The sequence below is a fragment of the Artemia sp. Qi Xiang Cuo genome, chromosome 2, assembly GCF_049724085.1.
Source record: "Artemia sp. Qi Xiang Cuo chromosome 2, ASM4972408v1, whole genome shotgun sequence".
NCBI classification, from domain to species: domain Eukaryota; kingdom Metazoa; phylum Arthropoda; class Branchiopoda; order Anostraca; family Artemiidae; genus Artemia; species Artemia sp. Qi Xiang Cuo.
Window position 1 is genome coordinate 53038783 of NC_142795.1, and position 23023 is coordinate 53061805.

The 23023-nt window shown below is 36.5% G+C and overlaps 1 protein-coding gene across 1 annotated transcript in view; it reads left to right on the forward strand.

Moving 5' to 3' along the window:
* msps (msps cytoskeleton-associated protein 5) overlaps nucleotides 1–10834 on the forward strand; it is a 226699-nt gene extending 215865 nt beyond the window's left edge. The window contains exons 22-24 of the mRNA XM_089101805.1: nucleotides 2372–2487; nucleotides 7187–7369; nucleotides 10454–10834. Of these exons, the coding sequence (XP_088957931.1) occupies nucleotides 2372–2487; nucleotides 7187–7369; nucleotides 10454–10552 (398 nt within the window). The 3' untranslated portion in view covers nucleotides 10553–10834. The remainder of the gene's footprint in view (nucleotides 1–2371; nucleotides 2488–7186; nucleotides 7370–10453) is intronic.
* The last annotated feature ends 12189 nt before the right edge of the window (nucleotides 10835–23023 follow it).

Below are 23023 nucleotides of genomic sequence, written 5' to 3' on the forward strand. Positions count from 1 at the left end.
TAATATGAAAGGATATTTCCCTAGCTCGAGCTTGAAGACTACCTAACAAAATGTTATGTAATATTTACTGAATTGAAGCCATACTGTACGGCTATACACCGCAATTCTTATACTTTGGGGGGGGGGGTATTTTGATGCTGGAGCGAAACGGTTCCTACCAGCAGCTAAAAAACTTATTTTTGCACCTCTGTAAATTGTTAGAACACTAAATATGACATCAAAGAATTATTATTAAAACACTGCATAATTCTATAGACTCATCTTTAAGTCCAACTGTACAAAAAAAGACTTATTCTGAAAGTAGCCGATACAGTTTTGCAAAAATTAAATGTTATTTGGAAGGTCTAGTTAATTCATTCGTTTTAGTGAATTTTGGTCAAAATGTCAGCTGTTTCTTTCGTTTTTCTTATAGTTAGCCTTTTTTTTGGAAACTTATTTGAAACTTAGTTTTCTGAAAACTAATTTTTCAGAATATTTTTGAAAACCTAAAGGGGGCAATTTTTTGTTTATGTGACTTTTTTTCAATAAAAACATGAAAAAAAAGGTAGTAACAGTTATTAGCTATTAAGAGCTGTTACTTATACATCTATTAAATGGCAACATTAAATATTTCTGCCGTAAAACAACAAAATCGTAATTTTCAATGCAACTGTCGCTAATATTGAATTGAAAATAAAATATTTTGCAGTAGGCATCAAGACATGGCTAATTGTAGGAAAAAAGCCAAGACAGATAGTCCGAGTAATTGAGAGGCATAAATGTTTAAATGGCAAAGGTAAATGGTGGGAGTAAGTATGACTCTCTTATTGGACAAGTACTTGTGTGTTTGTTTTTGGAAACAATAGTTTTCTACAAATATTCTTGAAAAATGCCGGAGCAGTGTATTGCTCAAGCTGTGTAAAATTATTATAGCTAAATTTAATTTGATGAATTCAAGAGTCATATCTTGTACTGCATTAAAAAAATCTGCCATTGATTCCTGAGTTTGATTTATCCTGATCATCGGTATTAAACATTAAACGGTATTTATACGTATTTCAATGTCAATTGTATGTCAAATCTAGCAAGAAAGTTAATAAGCACGGAGATATTTGTATTTATTATGTAAATTTATATTTTAAGTTGTATTAACTATGTTCATTTGCAGTTCAGAATTTTTGTTTTTCTACTTGTTCGTCTTTTAGTCTCTTGTATATACAACGTATACTTACAACACATGCATACGAGTTGCGGTAGAAAAGTAATGAGACTCATTTTTTTCTTAACAAAGTTTTTATTATATTCACACATAAATGTTATCCTTTTCAAAGTAGTTCCCTTAGGCAGCTACTCAACGATGAAGACGTCGTTCCCACTGTTCGTAGCAGCACTGGAAGTCTTCAACTGTTATCGTCTTCAGCATGTCTGTTACAGCCTTTTGGATTGTTGCTAAAGTCCCGAAACATCGACCAATCCTTTTGGTCACTTAACAAGGGCACTAGAACTTTGCTTACCGTTTGAATGATCGCTCTCCTGATAATCTTGGACCATCTGTTTAATACGATCCCCCCTTGGAAAAACAATAAATAAACACGCATCTGTGATCATCCTTCTGGCAAAAAATACAAAATTCGGGAGCTTGAAACTTCTACAGTAGGGTTCTCTGCTACGGTAAATCTGATGGCGCAGTTTTATTAAGATTCCTTAAGTTTTTGGCGGTATTTTACCCTTTTTCCAAAAATTAGGCAATTCTTTTAAGGCTCGTAGGTTTTGATGGTTAGTACTAAACTTAATGAATGTTGTATGTTTGGAATCAGCATAAATAGTCAATTTTTTTGATGGTTAATATTAAAATTATGTTTTTAGAGTTTTGGTTACAATTGACCTATTCCATGACGCACAAAGATAACACTACTTCGCTCATTGCAGTCTCACAAATCACGTAGTTAACGGACGGAGTACAAACTCGAACTGAGCAATAGTGGATGCCTGATGGACTTGCTGTCTTAAGGACAACATCACAGGGTTGCCAAATCGCTTGAAGTATCGCCAGTCTCATTACTTTTCTACCGCACTTCGAATAATGTATACTTTTGTATACTTCCATATTTCATATACAAATGACTTTTTATTTATCTTGAACAGATTTGCTTAAGATGAATAAACACAATGCAACTTCTTGTTTATTTTTTATCTAAACGTAAAAGATTGTTCTTTTTTATTAAGAAACAAGGGACGTTTTCCTGCGTTTTTCCAGCTGTAATCTTGTTTTATCACAAACAAAATACATTTGTTTTTATAGTAATACGTATGAGTGCAATCATAAAGCTTGTTTTTTTTTTTTTTCTACATGATCTTATACTTAACGTTAAACTTATTTATTATATTTCAGAATCCAGCTCTATTCCCGTTATCCGAACGAAGCCAGATCAGGTTAACATGTACATGGAGCGATTAAAGAATGCTAAGATTAACAGTGGTTTAAGCAGGGATACAGAAAATAGAGAGGTTCGTTGGTTTAAACTATCCATTTAACAATTTTCCTTAACGGTATATATTTAGTTGGTAATTCAGATAATTAACTTTTAAGCACTTAATGTGATTTTTCGTATTTCACTTATGCCTCTGTATTTGAGATGTTCCGAAGGTAATTTGATAAAGCCACTTTTTACCTTTTTTTTAACTTTGTTTTGTGTTTTACCATCGAAGGACTTTAATTTGATACGCTTTATGGTCCCAGACCTTTTCGGGGTACCTGCAAGACTGGGGACCTTGCGGTCAACTCTATTCCCAATTGAGGAGTGGCGCCCCTCGAGGAAATTATAGCCTAGTAAATGACACAGCATTCGCGCGGGATTCTGACTAATGGACAATTCTTCTGGGCTTGGTATGTTTTTATGGACGTCTTTGGGCTGAATAACCTCTTCCTAGCTAATTTATCTATTACGGGTTGCCTCCCCGCAGTAGCAAAATATTTGTAGGCATGAATATATAATGAGTCGGAGGTAATAGGCTTGAGATTGTCTGTGCAGAATTTCGACTCTTGTTGATAGAAGAGCATCGCCAAGTGCTGAAAACCATGTCGTGACCAAGATGGGCCCAAGATTGCACACGGCCTCCATTCATGGAGGTCCCAGGGACTTCTTGCTGTCCGGTTCTAAGCCGGCTTAAGCACTTCGGTGTAGACTTGAAAAGATATGTGATCCCCGTCCTGCACTGGTATCCGGGATCATTGCTTTTCCGGAGGCGAAAATAATTTCAATGATTTAAAGAACATGAAAATTGGAACTTGGAATGTTACGACGTTAAAAAATGACTATCGTATCGACATTTTGACTGACAAATTCAGGCGATTTGAGCTGGATTTATTAGGAGTTTCAGATACTCATATCCCATGGGTAGGAAGCATGAAATTATGTGATATAGAATTTGTTTATTCAGGCAGGAAGGATGGGGTACATAGACAGGGAGTAGGGCTCATGATTAATAAGGAACCCGCTAAGTCTTGTTTAGGCTGGAAAGTTATTAATAACAAAATACTAACTGCTCATTTTATGACTAGAAAGTTCAGGGTATCAGTTATAGCAGTATACGTCCCTGTAGAACCGACTGATGGAGATACTAGTGACTCAGATGAATTTTACTTATAGCTACAGGAGCAAATTGACAAGGTTCCAGGTAGAAATATGATGTTATTACTAGGATATTTTAACACCCATGTTGGTAGAAGTAAGGATAGATGGTATCCCAGCTTAGGTAAATTTGGTGTAGGAAAAGAAAACAGTAATGGATACAGACTTTTGCAATTTTGTAGGTATAACAATCTAGTTTTAACCAATACGGTGTTTGGTCATAAAATGGCTCATAAGTTAACATTGTATTCACGTGATGGTAAGACAGCAAATCTTATTGATTATGTTATAGTAAACCGAAGACTGGCAGGATCAATACAAGATACTAGGGTATATAGGAATGCTGTTATTGATGTTAAAAGTAAAAATTACCTTCTAGTAGCGTCAAGGGTTAATTTAAAGCTGAAATATCGGAAGGGTAACTACCTCCCGGGAAGTTATGATGTTGGTACACTCCAGGATGAGAATTTGAGAGAAAATTTCCAGGAACAGTTAAATTCTAAATTTGAGAGTTCCAAATATACAATATGGAAGATGGTTAGGATGATTTTAGGCAAACAAGTTGTGAAGTTGCGGAAGGTGTATTGGGGAAGAAAGCTAGAGGTGCAGCTAAGAATATTAGTGGAAAAGCTTTATGTTTAATAGAAAGGAGAAAGGACTTGTACAAGAATTATCTGAGTGATAGATCGCATGAAAACAAAAGAAATGTAAAGAAAGTGGAGAAAGTATTGAAATATGAACTAAGGAGGTGTGAAGTGGAGGTCATGGATAAAATTGCCGAGGATTTAGAAGATGCAGCTAGACGGCATAATAGTAAAATATTGTACTGGCACGTTAACAAATTGAGAGGTAGTAGTCAATCTGGACTTGTCCCAGTTAAAGATAGGAATGGGGTGGCAATTAGCGATAAGGAAAAAGCTATAGCAAGATGGGCCGAACATTTTGAGAACTTGCTTAACCGAGATAGAGTTGCAAGAAAAAATAGAGAGGACAATGGAAAAGTTTTTGATACTTTGGATGTGAAGGAAGATTTGTTTTGTGAGGAGGAATTAGCAACAGTACTAAAGGGATTAAAGAATAATAAGGCTCCAGGTGCTGATAGGGTAGTAAATGAGTTTCTTAAATATGGTGGCTCTGAGTTTAGAAATAAGTTATTGAAGATTATGAATATGATTTTTGAAAAAGGGGAAGTACCTAATGATTTTAGGAAAACCTTAATTAAGCCACTTTATAAGAAAGGTGATAAAAGTGAGTGTGGTAATTATCGAGGCATTGGTCTGGTCTCTGTTGGTAGCAAATTGCTTAGTAATATGATACTTTTTAGACTGAGAGATGCCGTAGACAAAGTTTTAAGAGAAGAGCAGTGCGGTTTTAGAAAAGGTAGAGGATGTGTTGACCAAATTTTCACGCTTAGGTTAATAATTGAGAAGTGCCTAAGTTTTCAAACACCTTTGGTCCTCAGTTTTATAGATCATGAGCAAACGTTCGATTCTGTTGATAGAGGAGCTTTAGTAAAGGTTTTATCCTTGTATGGTATACCAGACAAATACGTTAAAGTGATTAGTGCTATGTACGAGAATGACACTGCTGCGGTTAAGGTAGGAAATGAGGTTAGCAGCTGGTTTTGTATTAAATCAGGAGTTAAGCAGGGTTGTGTTATATCCCCCTTTATATGGATTATTTTGATGGACTTCGTTTTAAGGCAGGAAAGGCAGTGGGAGACCACGGAATCAAATGGGGAGGAAAAAGTCTCCTGGACTTGGATTATGCTGATGATTTAAGCATCCTAGATGAAAGTGTGAGCAAAATGAATGAAGTTTTAGAGGCTTTGCGAGTTCAGGGTGCTAATATTGGTTTGAAAATTAATGTTAGGAAGACTAAGTCACTAAGGCTAGGAATAAGTGAAGATGAAAAGGTGACGTTGGGTAATGAAAAGATTGATCAGGTGGGCAGCTTCACTTACCTTGGTAGTATTATTAGTAAAGATGGTGGGAGCAGTGAAGATGTTAAAAATAGAATAGCCAAGGCTCAGGGTGTTTTTTCACAGTTAAAAACAGTCTGAAAGAATAGGAAGATAAGTCTGCAAACCAAGATTAGAATCTTAGAAGCTACAGTGATGACAGTGGTCAAATATGGCTCTGAAGCATGGACGCTCCGAAAAGCGGATGAAGATTTGCTAGATGTTTTCCAGAGAAATTGCTTAAGGATTGTTCTGGGTACCCGGCTGACTGACCGTATTTCAAACAATAGGCTATACGAAAAATGTGGTTCAATACCGCTTTCTAAGTCTATAATGAAAGAAAGGTTGAGGTGGTTAGGGCATTTTGTGCGGATGAAGGATGACAGATTGCCGAAGATTGTTCTTTTCGGCCAACCGTCTAGGGCTAAACGGAGAGCAGGTCGTCCCCGTCTGGGGTGGGAGGACGTCATAAAGAAAGATTTAAAGGAAGTTGGAACTTCATGGGCAGGTGTAAAAAGGGAGGCTTTGGATAGATTGGGGTGGAGGAGCGTGCATAGCTGTTTCGGCCTCAGGCGGCTTGATGCTGCGGTGAGTTGTTGGTAGTAGTAGTAGTAGTTTGTATGACGCTGGTCAACTTCTTTTTACGTAGAATTTTAGATCTTCAGTTAACTTCACCAAGTCCTTACAAAGATGGACCTAAACACATTCTCTGGACTTAAGCAAAGGAGCAAATAAAAAAGAATCCATTCTTCACACCAAATAATTAGTGTGTTATCACAAAAATCGGCAATTTTTAACCCGATTTAATTTTATTCAATTGATTTGACCTCTGAACGTCTCCTTTCGGCTGGTATTTTGTACTATGTCGAACTTTTCACTTTGTCTTGCCAAATTAATGCCTATAGGTCGATTGAACTCAAAATTCACTATCTTCATTTTTGGCAAAAGTAATAAATATCTTCAATGTAACTACAAAAGGGTACAGGAATGAATATATGGAACTCGTTGTCTACCAAGAAATAGAAAGTCCATATTTTTTTCGATTTACATGAAGCCTCAAAACGGAGGTCGAGTCTTGCTTCCATTAAACTTCTTTATCTAGACTTTTCTCGTCGAACTTTACGTTTTTGGGCAATGGGCCTTTTAGGCCTGGACCTGGAATGTGTGGATCCACCTTGCCATAAAATTAAAATCAAAAAAATAATTGCGTAAGACTTATGTCCTATGTTGTTGTTGTTTTTGTCCTTAATGATATTTTCCTGCGATACTTTTCTCTCCCAATTGTCTAGTCAACACGTGTACTTTAGGTTCAAAGTAAAAAAAAAAAAAAAAAGAAGTCGAAATCGATACTAAAACACAACAAAATTAAATTTTTGGGCATAAGGCTTTCCAATAGCTGAAAGTTTGCTTGACCGTTTTAATTAAAAAAAAGGCTTAAATGGCTAAAAATAAGTGAAGATACAATCTTACCATTTATATTTTTTTTCTCGGGGCAGTGGTAGCCTCTAGCCACATGTATTGGCCCTTTAGATTTTATTTATCTGTCCTGTAGCAAACTTGTTTGTGCAACAAGGATTATCAGCTTGGTGGTTTTTTTTTCTCCTTCTTTTTTTAGATTCTGGAGAATACATCGGAACGACTGAAAGAAATTAAATTGGAGTCAAGGTCAATGAACGACATTACTTCGCTTCGGTTGCCTCAGACTGATAATATATCCACTAGCATTGGGGAAAAACGTGACAAAAGCCCAGATACAAAATCCCTGTCATATCAGAGTCCCAAGAAAGTTCCTTCGCAGGCAAGTTTTTTATTTGTTCAAATAAGGAAAGGTCTCTGTAGCCAGAGACAATTGCCCTGGGCGCTAATATTTTAGGGGTCCAACATTTCAAATAAATAATTTCATGGTTATAATCATTTTCTAATTTTAAAATTTATATGATCTTTAAGTAAAGTAGAGAGTGCAGTTGGCAGTAAGTATTGGCAAATTGAATCAAAAATTTTCATTTTCCCTTTACCTTCATCAACATTCAATGAAACTAAAAGTAATTAGACCGAATTTAATTAATTTTAATTTTTGTAACATTTTGTATTCAAACCTGTTCGTATTTTACAGGATTTCGAGGTAATTAATAATTTGCAGAGGCTGTAAGAAAAGTTGGATTTAAATACATGTTTTTTTTTTAATTTTGCCTGAAAATTTTTGGGAGACAGGGGGGGGGGGCTAATTGATAATTTTCCCCGGGCGCAAGAGAGCCCAGAACTGCCACTGGTGGCAGCACGCAGGTTATACATGTTGGCGTGGTTGCCATAAAAAAAATGTATGCCATTTTTCTACCCTTAGGTCGACACTGAAAAAAGCAACCCCACTTCGCGCAGACAATATTATAAAAATATTCTCATTAAACATTGAATTGAAGATAGAAGGACTAGAACTTTCATCTTCCAATCAAATGAGCCTCTTGCAAGTTTCTACAACTATCCCTTTCATATGAAGTGAAGGGGGAAAAATTAACAAAAAAGATTGATGAAAAATTTAATACGTGGGAGGTAGTTTGCTCTTTACTAAGTCCACGTTAGTACGTTGACTATGATTTGTCAATAAATTCCGACCAAAAGTGCGGTCTACTGAAAGAATAAATTATTTCAGTATTTTTCTATCGAAAGTGGTTCTTTTTAATCTACTGCGCTATGTGGATATTGAAGAAACAGAAAAATGTTGAACTGTTAAACGGCAATGTTAAAAAAAAAAAATAAAAAAAATACGGTTTACACGGCACACTTTCCGCTTCCCAAATTGAGTCTGTAAAGGTATTCCAGACCACCGGACACGTGTGCCTTGCCAAATGGCTGGAACGAACCGTACTTCTTGGCTCACTTGCCAGTTCTTCAACATTTTTCTTTGCATATCCGTGATAAAATTAATTAAAACGAAAAAAAAATATTAAAACATCAGGTGCGAAACATCAATCCTAAGCTTCCTAAAAATCGACTCTGTACTTAAAACTCCTGTATTATACTTACCAATTATCCTCACGGCTTCATTTTGATGAATTTGCACTCGTTTAAAATTGTACGTAGAATTACTAGCCCAAATCATACATCCATAATTTATATACGGCGCAATTGAAGAACAATATAAAAGAACTAAAATATGAGAAGGTAAAAAATGTTGGAGACGTCTTAAAATCCCAAGGCCACGCGCTACCTTACACGCAACGACATTATCGTGTCTTCTCCAGCTGAGGTTCTGATCGAGAAGGAATCCTAGGTACCGCATTTCCTCAGCCCGCTTTAATAAAGAACCATTTATTGTTATTTTACGGGGAAGATTGGGAGATACACCAGTCCGATTAAAAAAAAAAAATTATTCTTTGCCGCGTTAATGCTCACTAAGCTAGTGCCTACAAACTCACTCAACCCTTACAGAGCTCTGTTTGCTTTCTGGACCAATTCTTCAAGAGTCTTTGCTCCCGCAACAAGTGCTGTATCGTCGGCGAAGGATGTCATAGGCGAACCAAGAATATAGAACCGCATACTGTCAACATACACTAAACACAACAGGGGTCCTAAGACGGAATCCTGAAAAACTCCACATGAAGCAGAACTTTGGAAATTCTCTCCTAGATTTACCCTCACTGACCTACCATTTAAATACGAACTAAACCAATTCAATCATCTCTCTTTTACACCCAAATCTCTTAAATCTATCCAATAAAATACTGAAATCAACGGTATCGATCGCTTTTTTCAAATCTATAAAAACACTAATACAACACTTGCCCTTTTCTAAAGCTAAATTAACATTTCCTAAAAGATATTGTACAGCAAGCGAAGTCGAATGACCCTTTCGGAATCCGAACTGGCCATCATACAATGCATGCAGACTCGTGAGATGATCATAAAGTCTTTTTTTTTAATAGGGACCTGTCCCTATTTGGAACTCTTGTTTGTTTCGTCATAGTCTTCCATAGATAAGTTTTTCATAAACCTTCGAAAACACTGGTAAAATAGAGATAGGCCTTCAGTTCAGTATATCCATTGGAGTGCCCCCTTTGTAAAGATAGAGAAAATTTTCTGTATTCAATAATTTAGGAAAACTCCCGTTTCCATTGATAAATTTATTGAGTGCACTAGTACAGGAAGAATGTACGCCAGAATTGATCGAATAGTCTTCAGGTTAACACCATCCAACCCAGCACTGTTGGATCCAATCGACCTGATGATCTTTGTTAATTCAGCTGAATCACAGGGACGAAATTCCATTTCCATTCCCACGCCCCGCTCACCAGCAAGCGAGTTGCCGTTAACAAGAGCTTGGGAATTTCTAGTTTCCGCTTGTATCTTCGTTCCAATATTACTAAAATAATCACCAAACTTGTCACACAACTCTGGTCTATCTCCTACAACCACTCCTTCGATTTCAATTCGAGGGTCTTGAGATCTCCGAGGCCCGCTAACCAGTTCATTGATAACTTTCCAAGTTCTTTTCGGATCTGCCTTATTTTCTTCAAACAGTGCCGAGTAATACTGTTCCTTTTTTTCCTTTTCATTGCGTTCGCCATATTCATCTGTTTAAAATGAGCATTATATGATATTTGATCCTATAACCTGGGTCAAGTTTGTATTGTCAGTGGGTACAATTCAGTGCCAACTATTTTTTCAAAATGAAAAAAATATCTTTTCAGGGTATTGGGATTTTTGGCTCCCCAAAATTCACCTTCTTTCCCTGGCCTAGAATATTGGTCTTCGTTTTCAATTGTTGAGGTTGTGTACAATTTTGTTTTAAGTATTGTCTCATGATTTGCTTTGATATACTCTATTGTAAATCCATTATTTATTCTATGATGTTTTATCTCTAAATTATGTGTACTTTTTTTTTTAGGGAATAATAGAGAATGGTGGAGGAGCAACACAAATAACGAGTCGTCTCGAACAGCTTCGTTCTCGCCTTGCTTTCGTCAAACAGACTTCCCAACACTAAGAAAGTTTTAGTTTCAAGTTGTATTTGTTATATATGAAAAGGGTATTATCTGCTAGTTTTTTGCTATTGTTTGATTAGTTTTATTTGCTTGCTCTCCTTGAAACGGTATAATTTTAAATTTCTAAAAAAAAGAGGAATTGTATATTTAGAATTTTATTTTAGCAGCTTAATACTCTCTTATTCTACTTTTGTTTCCTTGCAAGTGATACATATTTTGTATTTCCGAGACTCATTCCTTCTCTATAAAATTTCATAGAAGCGAATAAATATAAGCATAATGATTTTAATTGTTTCGTATTTATTTTAAGATGTTTTTATGTTCAAATCCGGGTTGCCAAATTGGAACTTTTGGTGTCATTTTGGCACTTTTTGGTCTGTTATACTTTCCATGCTTTTTGGCCAAATTGTGGTACTTGATGCTAAAATGACATCTTTTATGAAACTTTTGATATTTTTCAATATAAATACCTGAAAATATGTGCTTTAGTAAATACATCCTTTTCAAATTGAAAATATTCAGTTTTGATCAAAGGCATGGTTTTGCGCATAATATAAAGGCGCCTTGAAATTACGCAACATAGCGGGAGATTCAAAGTTTGACGTAAACGTGTCAATTTGTTCAGAAAACTGCTAGACTGGAAAAAAATCATATGTAGAATCATATGAAGATCATATGTATCTTCTTCTTTAGCATGAGAGCTGACATTTTACCCCCCTACCCACCTGAAACCCCCCACAAAAAAATACCCCCCCGACCGCAAAAAATTCCCTCAGACGCAGAATTGAGCAGCCCAAGAGAAAGAACAAAATAGGTACCTAAAAATATCGATCAGAGGTTCTAAGGGTAACAAAAGGACCAGATATCAAAAACAGTTTCTGGACAGGGGGTGGTTGGTCTCCAATCATTTCAACTTATAAAAACAAAGAAGAACTGGAACTCTCAATTTCTGATCCAATGAGCATCCTCCGAAGTTTCTACGACCATGAGGTGGAGGTGGTAATGAGGAAGGGGCAGTCCCCCTCCTGTGCTGAATAAATTCTGCTCATTTTGGGGTTTAATGTTACTCTTTACTTTCATAATAACAGCGTATACCAGAAATGTTCCCAGAAATCAAGAGGGATTAAATATCAGTTTCTAACTTCACTCCCCGCCTCTCCCTCGGAACTAGTTCTGTATTTATCTGAAGGCTCAGTGAGGAGTGGAAATGTTTGTCCGATTTGTAAAAACGCAATAAAAATGCATAAAACACTTTTTTGACGCGTTTTAAAGTTTTTAAGCCCCCCCCCCCCGAAAAAAAATCCCTCCCTAAACAAAAGTCCTGAATACGGTCCTAAAAATTACATATCGATTTATACCTCCCCTTGTCTCTCCCTTAGAGCTAATTGTACATTTATCTCACTGTATATATAATTAGCATTATGATCTTTCCCTATCTCACCCATTATAAAAACCCGGACCGAGGTGCAAGTGCTCCAGAGAACTTATAAACATAAGCGACATTAGATCTTTTCACGTGTAGATAAGTCAGATTTCTCTTGAACGCGAAACTTGGCTTCAACGTTGAAACACTAAATTTTGAAGAAACTAATTTTAAATTAATTTATTCCAATACACATATGAAAATCGGTAATTAGTAGTGCAATGTTATTATTAGATGTTTTTAGGAATTAAAAGTATGTTTCGAAGTCTCAAGTTGGTTTCAAAGGCATTTTGAGAAACTTTGTGCCAAAATACGTGTTCCAGGGTAATTGGACCACTGATGGCAGATCAAATGAGAGGAGCTGTTTGTACGCGCCGATATAAATATATATATATATATATATATATATATATATATATATATATATATATATATATATATATATATATATATATATATATATATATATATATTATACATATATATATATATATATATATATATATATATATATATATATATATATATATATATATATATACGAAAACTTTCCGAAAAAGAAAGTTTTTTAAAGAAAAGTAAAGGCCATATTAAACTTAAGATCAGTAGAAATAGAAGCCTACAATAACTCAAACTCAAAACGACCAGAAATTATTATTAAAGAATACAAATTTTTATTCTTTCAAATTTTGGATCTGCCACTAAAATGTGTGATGTCCTTCATCACACATTTTATTGTGGCAATATTTACCACAGGGCTATTGGGCTATTGTGGCAACTTTTACCACAGCAACCAATAATTAGAACCCAAATCCTAAAATTGGTCTCAATCAGGAACCCTTATCGCTATCTAAATTCCCAAAGTGCAAAGATTTTCAAACAGAGGTGTTTATTCTTTAAAGTTCAAGAAAGGTCTGCCCATTTCATACGAAAACATTGATTGAAAATGAAACTAGTCTTATCTCGGCTCTCCGCCAAAACAGGTAATTAGCCTTTTTCAAGTTTCACAGGAACTACAATCTGAGAAAATAAATATCACGACGTGAAAAAAAAATGATAAACCATCCAGTGGCGGATCCAGAGGGGGGCGAAGGGGCGCCTCCCCCCCCCCTAACGTAGTCTAAAGTAGTGTAATTTACCTAATTAACGCAAGTTGGCATTAATTAAACTTGCTCCTAACGTAAGTTTATCAGATCAACCTATTTCCACCAGTTATTAGAAGAAGAAAACATTTCCTTACTTTCACAAATTTCATCAACCCTCCGCCCCCTTTTTTAGAAATCCTACATAGGCCAATCAGTTAAGTCCACTCAATAGTTAAGTCCACTAAATAGATTAGGTCATAATTTGTACATAAATTAAGTCATACCTATAAGATGGACAGTTCCAAACCACATGGCGAACTCAACAAGTTTTTTTCTACTTTTGTAATTACAAGTAATTGAGTCTCGAACCATTTCTCATTGATTGACGCATAAACACCAACCCGCTCATGCATGAAGAAGTGGGAGGATCTTTTTGTTCGCACCGAGAATGAAGAGCCAGAAATCATCTGCAGTAAACTTACTGCCTAATTATATATACAGTGATTTATCTGAAGGCTGAATGAGAGTTGGGATGTTTCTGCATTAAAATGCACCCTTTGAGGCGTCTCCCCCATTGGCCCCCATAAGCTTAATTTTAGGGGGGGCTTAGCTGGTCTAATCGGCACTTCCAATGCTGTATCATAGAAATGTCAAAACAAAAATATAAAATATAAGGCAGCATCATTCAGCCGGGGGGGGGGGCTGGAGCCCCCCTCTGCCCCTACCCATATGGGTGCCCATGTCCCCCTCCGTCCCTAACTACAAAACAATCGGAGAACCACATTGTAGAGGTTTAAAGCTCTTATATGCAAATGTTTGGAATTGTGTATTTTTTCCAAAGAATGAATAAAAACAACAGAAAGTAAAACAGCAGGGAATTTACCTAAGACAGTGAAATTTGTTTAGACCTTAAAATATTTCGGCTCTATGTCCAATAGCAATCCACAGCAAATTGCGTATATAAATAAAAAAAAAAAATACAATATAACGAGATCTTTAAAAACTGAAATTGAAAAATTAAAACCGTCTCGAATTTGTCGTTTTTATGATGGAAAGGCAATGTGGTCTTCGTTGTTATTAAATAAAAAAATCAAGTTTTTTTTTTACTGAAAGTAAGGAGTGACATTAAAACTTAAAACGAACAGAAATTATTCTGTATATGAATGTGGTTGTCCCCTTCTCAACGCCTTGCTCTTTACGCTAAAGTTTGTTATTGTTTTAAAAAATAGAGTTGTGAGAAAGAGTCAAACTTTAGCGTAAAGAGCAAGACGTTGAGGAGGGGATAACCCCTTTCATATACAGAATAATTTCTGTTCGTTTTAAGTTTTAACGTCGCTCCTTACTTTCAGTTAAAAAAACTTGTTTTTTTATTTACTTTCTGAACGTTTTTGAATTAATGCACGTTTTGATTTTGGCTCACCGTACATGAATAATTAAAACGAAATTTGCATATTAGTTTTGCTTTTTTTTTTTGGTTAAATGGCTTTCTCGAAAGTTGTTTAATTTTATTTACGAACGTTTTTATTAGTAATAAATATGCGTAACTTACGTAACGAACTTCTATATTCATATATTTTTAATACGTATATTAGGGGTTTCAGCCCCTAGTCAATACCTTGCTCTTTACGCTAAAGTTCGAATTTTGTTCCAATTCTTTAAAAATGACCCCTTAATCACAAAGGCCGTTATTTAGAATAAATAGCTGCTATGAAAGTACAAAAAAAAACTTTAGCGTAAAGAGTGAGGTATCGACTAGGAGGCAAACCCAATCATATACGTAATAATTTCTGTTCGTTTTATTTTTTGATGTTGCTCCTTACTTTCAGTTTAAAAACTTTTTTTATTTAATTTTTGATCGTTTTTTTTTTAATGCTGGGAAATCCAGCACCCCCTTCATAGTAATCTCCCTTCCCCCGTGAAAACTCCCTCCATGGACAGATCCTCCCACATACGACCACTGAGTCAATACGATCACCCCTGTGAAAAAAAACGAATAAACACGCATCCGTGATCTTTCTTCTTGCAAAAATACAAAACTCCACATTTTTGCAGATAGGAGCTTGAAACCTCTGCAACAGGGTTTTCTGATACGTTGAATCTTATTATGTGATTTTCATTAAAGTTCTATGACTTTTAGGGGGTGTTTCCCCTTTTTTTCGAAAATCAGGTAAATTTTCTCAGGCGCCTAACTTTTGATGTATGGGACTTAGCTTGATGAAACTTATATATTTGAAATCAGCATAAAAATATGATTCGTTTGATTTATCTATTGGTATCAAATATCTATTGGTATCCGTTTTTTTAGTTTCGGTTACTATTGAGCCGGGTCGCTCCTTATTTACAGTTCGTTACCACGAACTGTTTGATTTAAAGATAAAGTGGCCAAACAGAAGGGAGGGCAACTAGCCCCTTCCTCTCTTTTTTTTTCAGACCAAAAAATGGTCTGATCGTGGGCTAATTCTTGCAAAACTCCCAACAGACACCATTGCTCGCAGGATTCGGTCACTGACGGATTGCTTTTAGTTGCTTGTGGCTATTTTGTAGGTTTGGTTTATTGTTTGTCAACGTTTTGTTCTCTTTTCATTTATTATTATTTATCTGTTCCGAGAGCTCAACTGCGCCTTTTTTTTTTTTCTCACAATGAAAGTTATGAAAGTGTTTATTAGATATAAATATGTGTGATGTGCCAATCTGTACCACATCGAGGCTGAGCCAGTTGGAAAGTTGCCCGTTTGATATTGATATTTACTTTCGGATTTGGCGAATGAAGAGTCTACAGTCAGTTATAGACCTTTGCAGTTTAGTAAATATTGTGATTCTTCTTATCTTGGAATTATGCAAAATCCTGGTTTTAATGCGTGTTCGTGGAACTGCCACCTTACTTCTTCGTATGATGAGATATTTGATTTTCTTTTGAAATGTAGAAATCTCCATGTTATGGCCCTTTGTGAAACATTTTTGAGTAGGGATAGTCCTCTCTCGTCTTTTAATCTTCCGGGCTATCAGCTTACCACGAGGAGTAGAGCTTCAATGAACTGCGGCGGACTCGGTTTGATAGTAAGCGATTCACTTAAATGGAAGCCCAGGGAGGATCTTGATGTCTGGAGAGAAGGTAAGGTAGAAACACTTTCTATTGAAATTGAGTTGGGTATGAGCTTTGGTGTGAGGATTATCATCTTACCTATAGTTTACAAACCTCCAAGTTCTCCACATAATAACTTGAAAGAAGGCTTTAGAAGTCTTCTAACGGCGGTTTAGAGGTCACATCAAGAATTAATATTTGTGGGTGATTTAAATTTTGATCTTTTATCTACAGATGGCTTTAATTAGGTTTTTAAAATTTTGTGGTTTTCAATGATCATTTCACCACATCAACAATACCTACTAGGGTTAAGGATCACTCTGCTACCCTGATTGACAATGTGTTTGTCTCTTCAAAGTATATCAGAAAGGTATTTTCTAATATTGTAGTGAACTTGATGCCTCAACATTTCCCGGTTGTATATAGTTCAGATTTAAAAACGCCAGGCCAGAAAAAGCAAAAAAAAAGTGTTCGAAAAATTGAGCCTAAAAACGTTCAGAAGAAATAAGTTTAAAGGAGAAATAAGAGCAACCTGGTTTGAATATGTGATGAACCAGATTAACCCCTGTGAAGCTTTTGAGCAATTTAGTAGCATTATAATTACTGCATATGACAAAACTTGTCCGCTGAAGACACTCAGACAGAGACCAAATATGCCGAGAAAACCATGGGCCGATGAAGAGCTAGTTAACTTATTTGAACAGCGTGACAGTGCGTTTCAGGATATCTGAGATCTTCAATACTGAGGCTCACTAGAATCGGGCCTTCAGTACCCGGGAGGGTGCGCTTTTGGATCTAAACTCGGTGTGGCAGCTTAACTTTGGAACCTAAAGGCATATAAATTCAGGATATCGACTTGCGACTGGGGCCAATAATAACCGAAACCCGAAAAAAAATGAAATTTTAATAAAAATTAATGCATAAAAAATGTTTTGTTATGATGGTTCCAAATATAAAATTCATTAAGTTTAAAGCTACGAACCTGATTTTCGGAAAATCCTGAAAAACCATGATTTTGTCCCAGAGAGAAACAAGGTGTTATCAGTTGAAAATTTTGAAAATACCAATTGATTTGAAAGTATGAAAAAACTATTTATTGAGCATTCAGTTACTGAGGAAGTAATGTCACATGGTTATCGTCAGTGAAAAGCTAGTCAATACAAGACAGATTGTTAATGTGGACATTCATCTTTATGCTAGATTTAACTCAGTTGATTCAAATGATTTTTCATGAAACTATGCTTGGTGATATATAATTGCGCATCAGGTACTATAAAGGTGGTGGTGGGTCATTGTATAGGCTGGGGGGTAGATGTTTAAAAGAGTACATTTCAATGCATAAATCCTTTATTTCTCCGTAAACCTTTAGATAAATATAGGAAAGGGTCTAAGGGGGATAGGAGTTAATCGATCATCTCCCTTCATTGGATCAAGCCTGGATAAGTGTGCTGCGGGGAGGTGCCACCCTTTTTATTACACAAGACGTTTCTTATATTCATTTTAAAGTTTCTGATTTCTGAACTAGACTGATTCTCCTCATTTTTCTTAAGAATTATATGAAGTGATGTGTAAGTGCACATCAGCTATTTGAAGGAGTGGCGAGGGGCAGGTGCCTCGAAGAGTGCATTTTAATTCCCAAATGTTTTAACTCTCATTGAACCTTCACATAGAAAAAGGATAAGTTTTGGGGAAGGAGGGGGAGGTAGAAATTGGTATCTAATCGCTCTTGATTCCCGGGAATATTTTTGGTCTACACGTTTTTTATTGGTACTGGGGGTTGGGGGTAATAGTATCACTCTTATCGCTACAATTTTTTCTATGTAGTAAACATATTGCATTCATATGCCTACCATAAAAGAGGGGGGAAAGGCGGGGCAGGGCATCGTGGGCCTTTTCAGGATATTCTCGGGTGATGGGGGGGGGGGGTAACAGTACTACCTGGAGTTTTGTTTTCACGGGTTTTAAATGGTAATTTTCCGCTTTTCCTATACAAAATGTTGAAATATATTTAAACATATATACAAAATATATTTAAACACTAGAGAACAATGGAGGTCGTGATGGCTTCAGCTACGTAGAAGACCAAGTCATGCAGAACTTCCATCCATATGAACAATAATGCCCGTCTCTGTCCACCCTAATTCTTCAGTAAAATTACTATTATGAACTTATTCAACAAAACTACTGTTCATTGTGAAATTTTACAAAGTAATTAAACCTTGTCCAAAATTTTACTTACGATCCAATATTTGAATTATCAAGCAGAAAACTAAAAGAGCGGGAAACTACCAACCAATTTACAATTATTGGTACATACACTTTAGCAGCAATAAATTGTGGGTTCATTGGGCTGGTAGCCCACATCTTATCTTGGTTAAGCCTGGGCATGGTTTGAAAACGATCAGAATCAATTAATTGTTTTCAACTGAAAGTAAGAAGTAATATTAAAAATTAAAACTAACAAAATTATTCCGTATATGAGGGGGCTACCCCCTCATCAAAACCTTACTCTTTACCCTAAATTTGGAATTTTTGTCAAAATTCTTAAAAAACGACTGGAATAAGATTTTTTTTAAAGAAACTGCAGTTGGTAAAAACTCATGCGGTAGCAACTGGTTGAAAAGCAGGCTAGATCTTAAAAAGGGGCACTGGAACTTCCGATTTCCAATTGAATGAGCCCTTTTCAAAGTTCATTCGACCACCCTTCCTATAAAAACCTTATATTTTTACAATGGACACCTTGCATAGCCTACAGCTTTTGCCCTGGGGACTGGAAGGGGAGTTGTACAACCCAGAGGTATGGTCATTTGACCTTTAGACTATTTTGAACAAAATGTCTATCTCAAAATTTTGATCGGTTGTATTTGAGGGAAAGCAGCGTGGCGGGAGGCTTGTTGCCCTCCAATCACTTTTGACTCATATAGAGGGCACTAAAATTTTAATTTCAAATCGAATGAGCCCCCTCCGAAGTTTATACGACCACCCCTTCCATATGAAATGCTTCTGGGAAAACAAATAAATATTAATGCATTGAACCCTCATGACTCTTTACTAAAAGCGACGCTATAGCATTGCCTTTGACTGAAACAGGGGGGTAGAACTTACAATTTCTCTTCTAATGAACACCCGGAATTACCTAAGGGGAATATAGGGGGGCTCTCCCGGCCGGGGGGCGGGGTGGTAAACGCCTAGACCCGTTTAGCATATTACCATGATTCATAGTGGTTAGATCGGGGACGTAACATAGAAAGGTTTAAAGAAGCCCAGGGAGCAACTGCGAGTGTTCTCGACGGCATCACATAGTAACCAAACAGAATGCTATTGTCAGTGCTGAAAATCGTCTTTCATCATTGTCTGTAGCAGAAAACATCACTTTTAGAAAAAATAAACCCACTCGTACCAGTTCTGCAAGCATGTGCCCCGACTCAACAATTACGAAGAAAATTCAATTAGGAAGAAGTCAGCTTAATGGCACAGTGAAGAATGTCTTGGCACCTTTCCAGCAGAGACACTAGCTGCTGACTTGCAAAAGAATTCTTTTCGCTTATTGATGAAGCAGCAGATCCAGGAGCAGTTAAATCACTTGTTGTTTTCAAAAACAAGCATCCAAAAGTGATACTTATGAAGGAATAATGTTTGGGGATTTTAGAGGTCAATGATGTGTTTACTTTGGTCAGAAGGCTGTAATCATAAGCTGCTTGGCTGAACAAGGTATTCCACTGAAAAATGTGACTGGAATCGGCTATGATAGCGCATCGATCATTACAGGCGTTCATGGAGGCCTTGGGCGCTCTTTATCCATGAAGAAGGAGAAGATAGAGAAGGTGCTTTACCTAAACTATTTAACTTGGGGTGTATTAGCCTCTCCCTCGTACTGTGTGCTAGTCGCACAACGAAGCTGTTTCCGCAAAGTCTAGAGACCTTTCTGAAGTATTTAATTAATTATGTAGTAAATAGCTCTAAAAGGATTGCTGAACACCAGGAAATACAAGAGTTTTCCCAAGCATCATGCCATAGGATCCTTCAAATACCAAATACCTATAAGTTGTCCATGGCCCAAGCAGTCATAAGGGTGCTTGACCAGTGACCGGCATTAGTGCTTTCCTTTGCTGATATAAGAGGTGGAGCATGAGATCGTCACTCCAAATAAAAGGCTGGAAAGATACTTGCCTTTATGAATGAGCCGACATCCAAGGTCTACTTGTATTTCCTATTATTCCTTCTAAGAAGGATAAGTATGCTTAATTTAAAGTTTCAGTCCAGCAATACAAGGATCCATCAGCTGCTAACTAGCTCATTGGCAACTCTGAAGTAACTGATGAGATCCTTCATGAATTCTGGCATTCTCGACAAGTTTAAGCTTTTCAGCGTTCCTATGATCCCAAACATTTAATCCAATACGAACGAAATTTCGTGCGGACCAAACACAGAAGTACATTTTCGAAGTTTCAAGAGGTGATTACCCCTAACCACCTGAAGCAATTCCGTCTGAATGTCTAACCTTTATTGTCGAGCTTCTATTACAAATTCGAAGTAGAATCAGACACAACAATCGAACTTCAAAAGCCTTTGTCTGCTTAAACTGGAAGCTGCAGTTGAAGGAAGGTTTGACTCTGTCATTCGCCTGAAAGTTCGTTTCTTATACCTTCTTGGGAAATCAAGACCTGAGATCGAGAAGGCGCGCAAGATTCTTGATACTCAATGGTTGTTGCGAGAGTCTGTGAGGATACGGCAGAGATACTGGAATTATTGGTGCTGAGTCATCTCCCTGTACTTTCTGGAAATCATTGGTTACTCTTAAAAATACGCGAGGCAAAGCAAAGTTTGGCGATCTGTGTTATTTTATGTTGAATGTGTGCGCTTCCGCATTCGAGTGCAGCTACAATAAGACAATTTTCGCTTTTATCAAACATTAAGACACGACTCAGAAACAAACTTTTACTTTCAACTATTAACTCTATTATGCACGCTAAGCCATTGGTTACGAAGTCAACATGAAATGTATAGGATTGGGCGATCTCCTCAGAGGTACGAAAAAACTTCTCGGAATGGCACAAAAGAGAAACAATCACTGTCGTTGTCTTAGTCGCGGGTAGAAGTAGATGACGATGAACTTGAAAATTCATTGACGATATGAATAAAGATGCTCCTGACTTTGACAATTAGCATATAATAAAAATTTGATCTTCTATCTGAAGTAAGTCTGATTTTTTTTTTTTTTTCTCTTTTTTCTAACCTCTCCACATTCTTCTCGGAATAATTCCTCTTCGTGTAGAATTATATGCATAAATAACTATAAATGAATTCGCACTCGCGCTGACTCTCGTATGTGGTTCTAAAGAAAAGTTGCAAATCTTTTTAGTTTCCGCAAGTGACAAGAGAGAGGGGGAGAGAGATTATTTAGATATATGACCGCTTAGCCACCATTCACACAAGGTTGAGACGTAGTCAAAATTGTACCTAGGTTCCAGGTTTCTCCTCTAACAAAGGATGTTCTCTATTAAGTTGTTCTTACGTGATGCGGAAAACCATGTGGATTTTTGTGCGGAGATGGTTACGCGCTTTTCCTTGCGGACTGGACAATATTGTCAATATCTTCAATTTGAAAAGTAATATAATCATTTAAAATAGACATCTTTCGAACCTTTATTCAATAATCTACAACTGGAAGCATTAAAGATTTTCACCAAATGGATAATCCTGCGAAAAAAAAGATTCGTTTTCCGCATTGTTAGAATTTTTCAAGCCCGAATTTATGCGCCAAACCGTACGGCTTTTTCGAAAACGGATGGTTTTTTGCATCTTGTTATATCCCTTATAATAATAAATCCGTTAGTTATAAGAAAGAAAAATAATAATAAAACCGTGTGGGTTTCCATGTGGACTCGACTAAAAGTGGAAAATCGTGTGGTTTTTCGTTTGGATTTGACTAAAAATACTGCATTTTCCAGATTACTGGAAATTCTTGCAATCACCAATCCATGCACAAAATCGTGTTTTCGCCAGTCCGTATGGAAAACCCGAAGGTTTTCCTCATTGTGTAATCGTACCATAAATCGTAGTTATAATCGCGACTAAGTCCAATGTGAATGGATACTAATGGAGCTTAAAATTTAGTTCAGATGCCAAAAATTTAGACAGGGTCACTTCCTGTTGCATCGACTTGCAAATTTTTATGATTAACAGCATTTCGAAGATGGCACTTTTGTGACACTTTTTGAGTTTAGAAATGGTACCTAAAGACACTTTATTGCAAAAGAAAATGATACTCTCGACTAAAAATACTAGGCAATGCAGATTCGAATATCCTTATTCCTACTCTACTGTTCTTGCGGACTCAGCGGTTAGGATATCCATTCTTCCATCACTTAGCCTTGTATTTTATAAGATTGGCTCAAAAGAATGTTATAAACAATTTCTTCGCTTTTTTATAACCTAGTGGATGAGAGCCGAGAACAGTAGAATAACCTTATCAGTCAAACAGTTGATGGTAACGAACCTGTAAGAAAGGATCGACTCGGCCTGATAGTAACCAAAATTCTTTTGATAACAATAGATGCAAAAAAAAAAAGAATTGACTTTTTATCAAATATAGAAAATTCATTAATTTTAATGTTATCCATAAAAACTACGAGCCTGAAAAATATGACTGATTTTCGAGAAAACGGGAGGAGGGGGACCAACCCCAAAAAGTCAAGGAATCTTAATGGAAATCACACCATCAGATCCAGCGTATTCAGAGAAGCCTACTGCAGAAGATTCAAGTTCCCATCTGCAAACATGTGAAATTTTGTATGTTTTGCCATGGAAGATCACGGATGCATGTTTTTTGTTTTCCTCCCAGGGGTGACCGTATCGAACCGATGTTCCTGGAACATCGGGA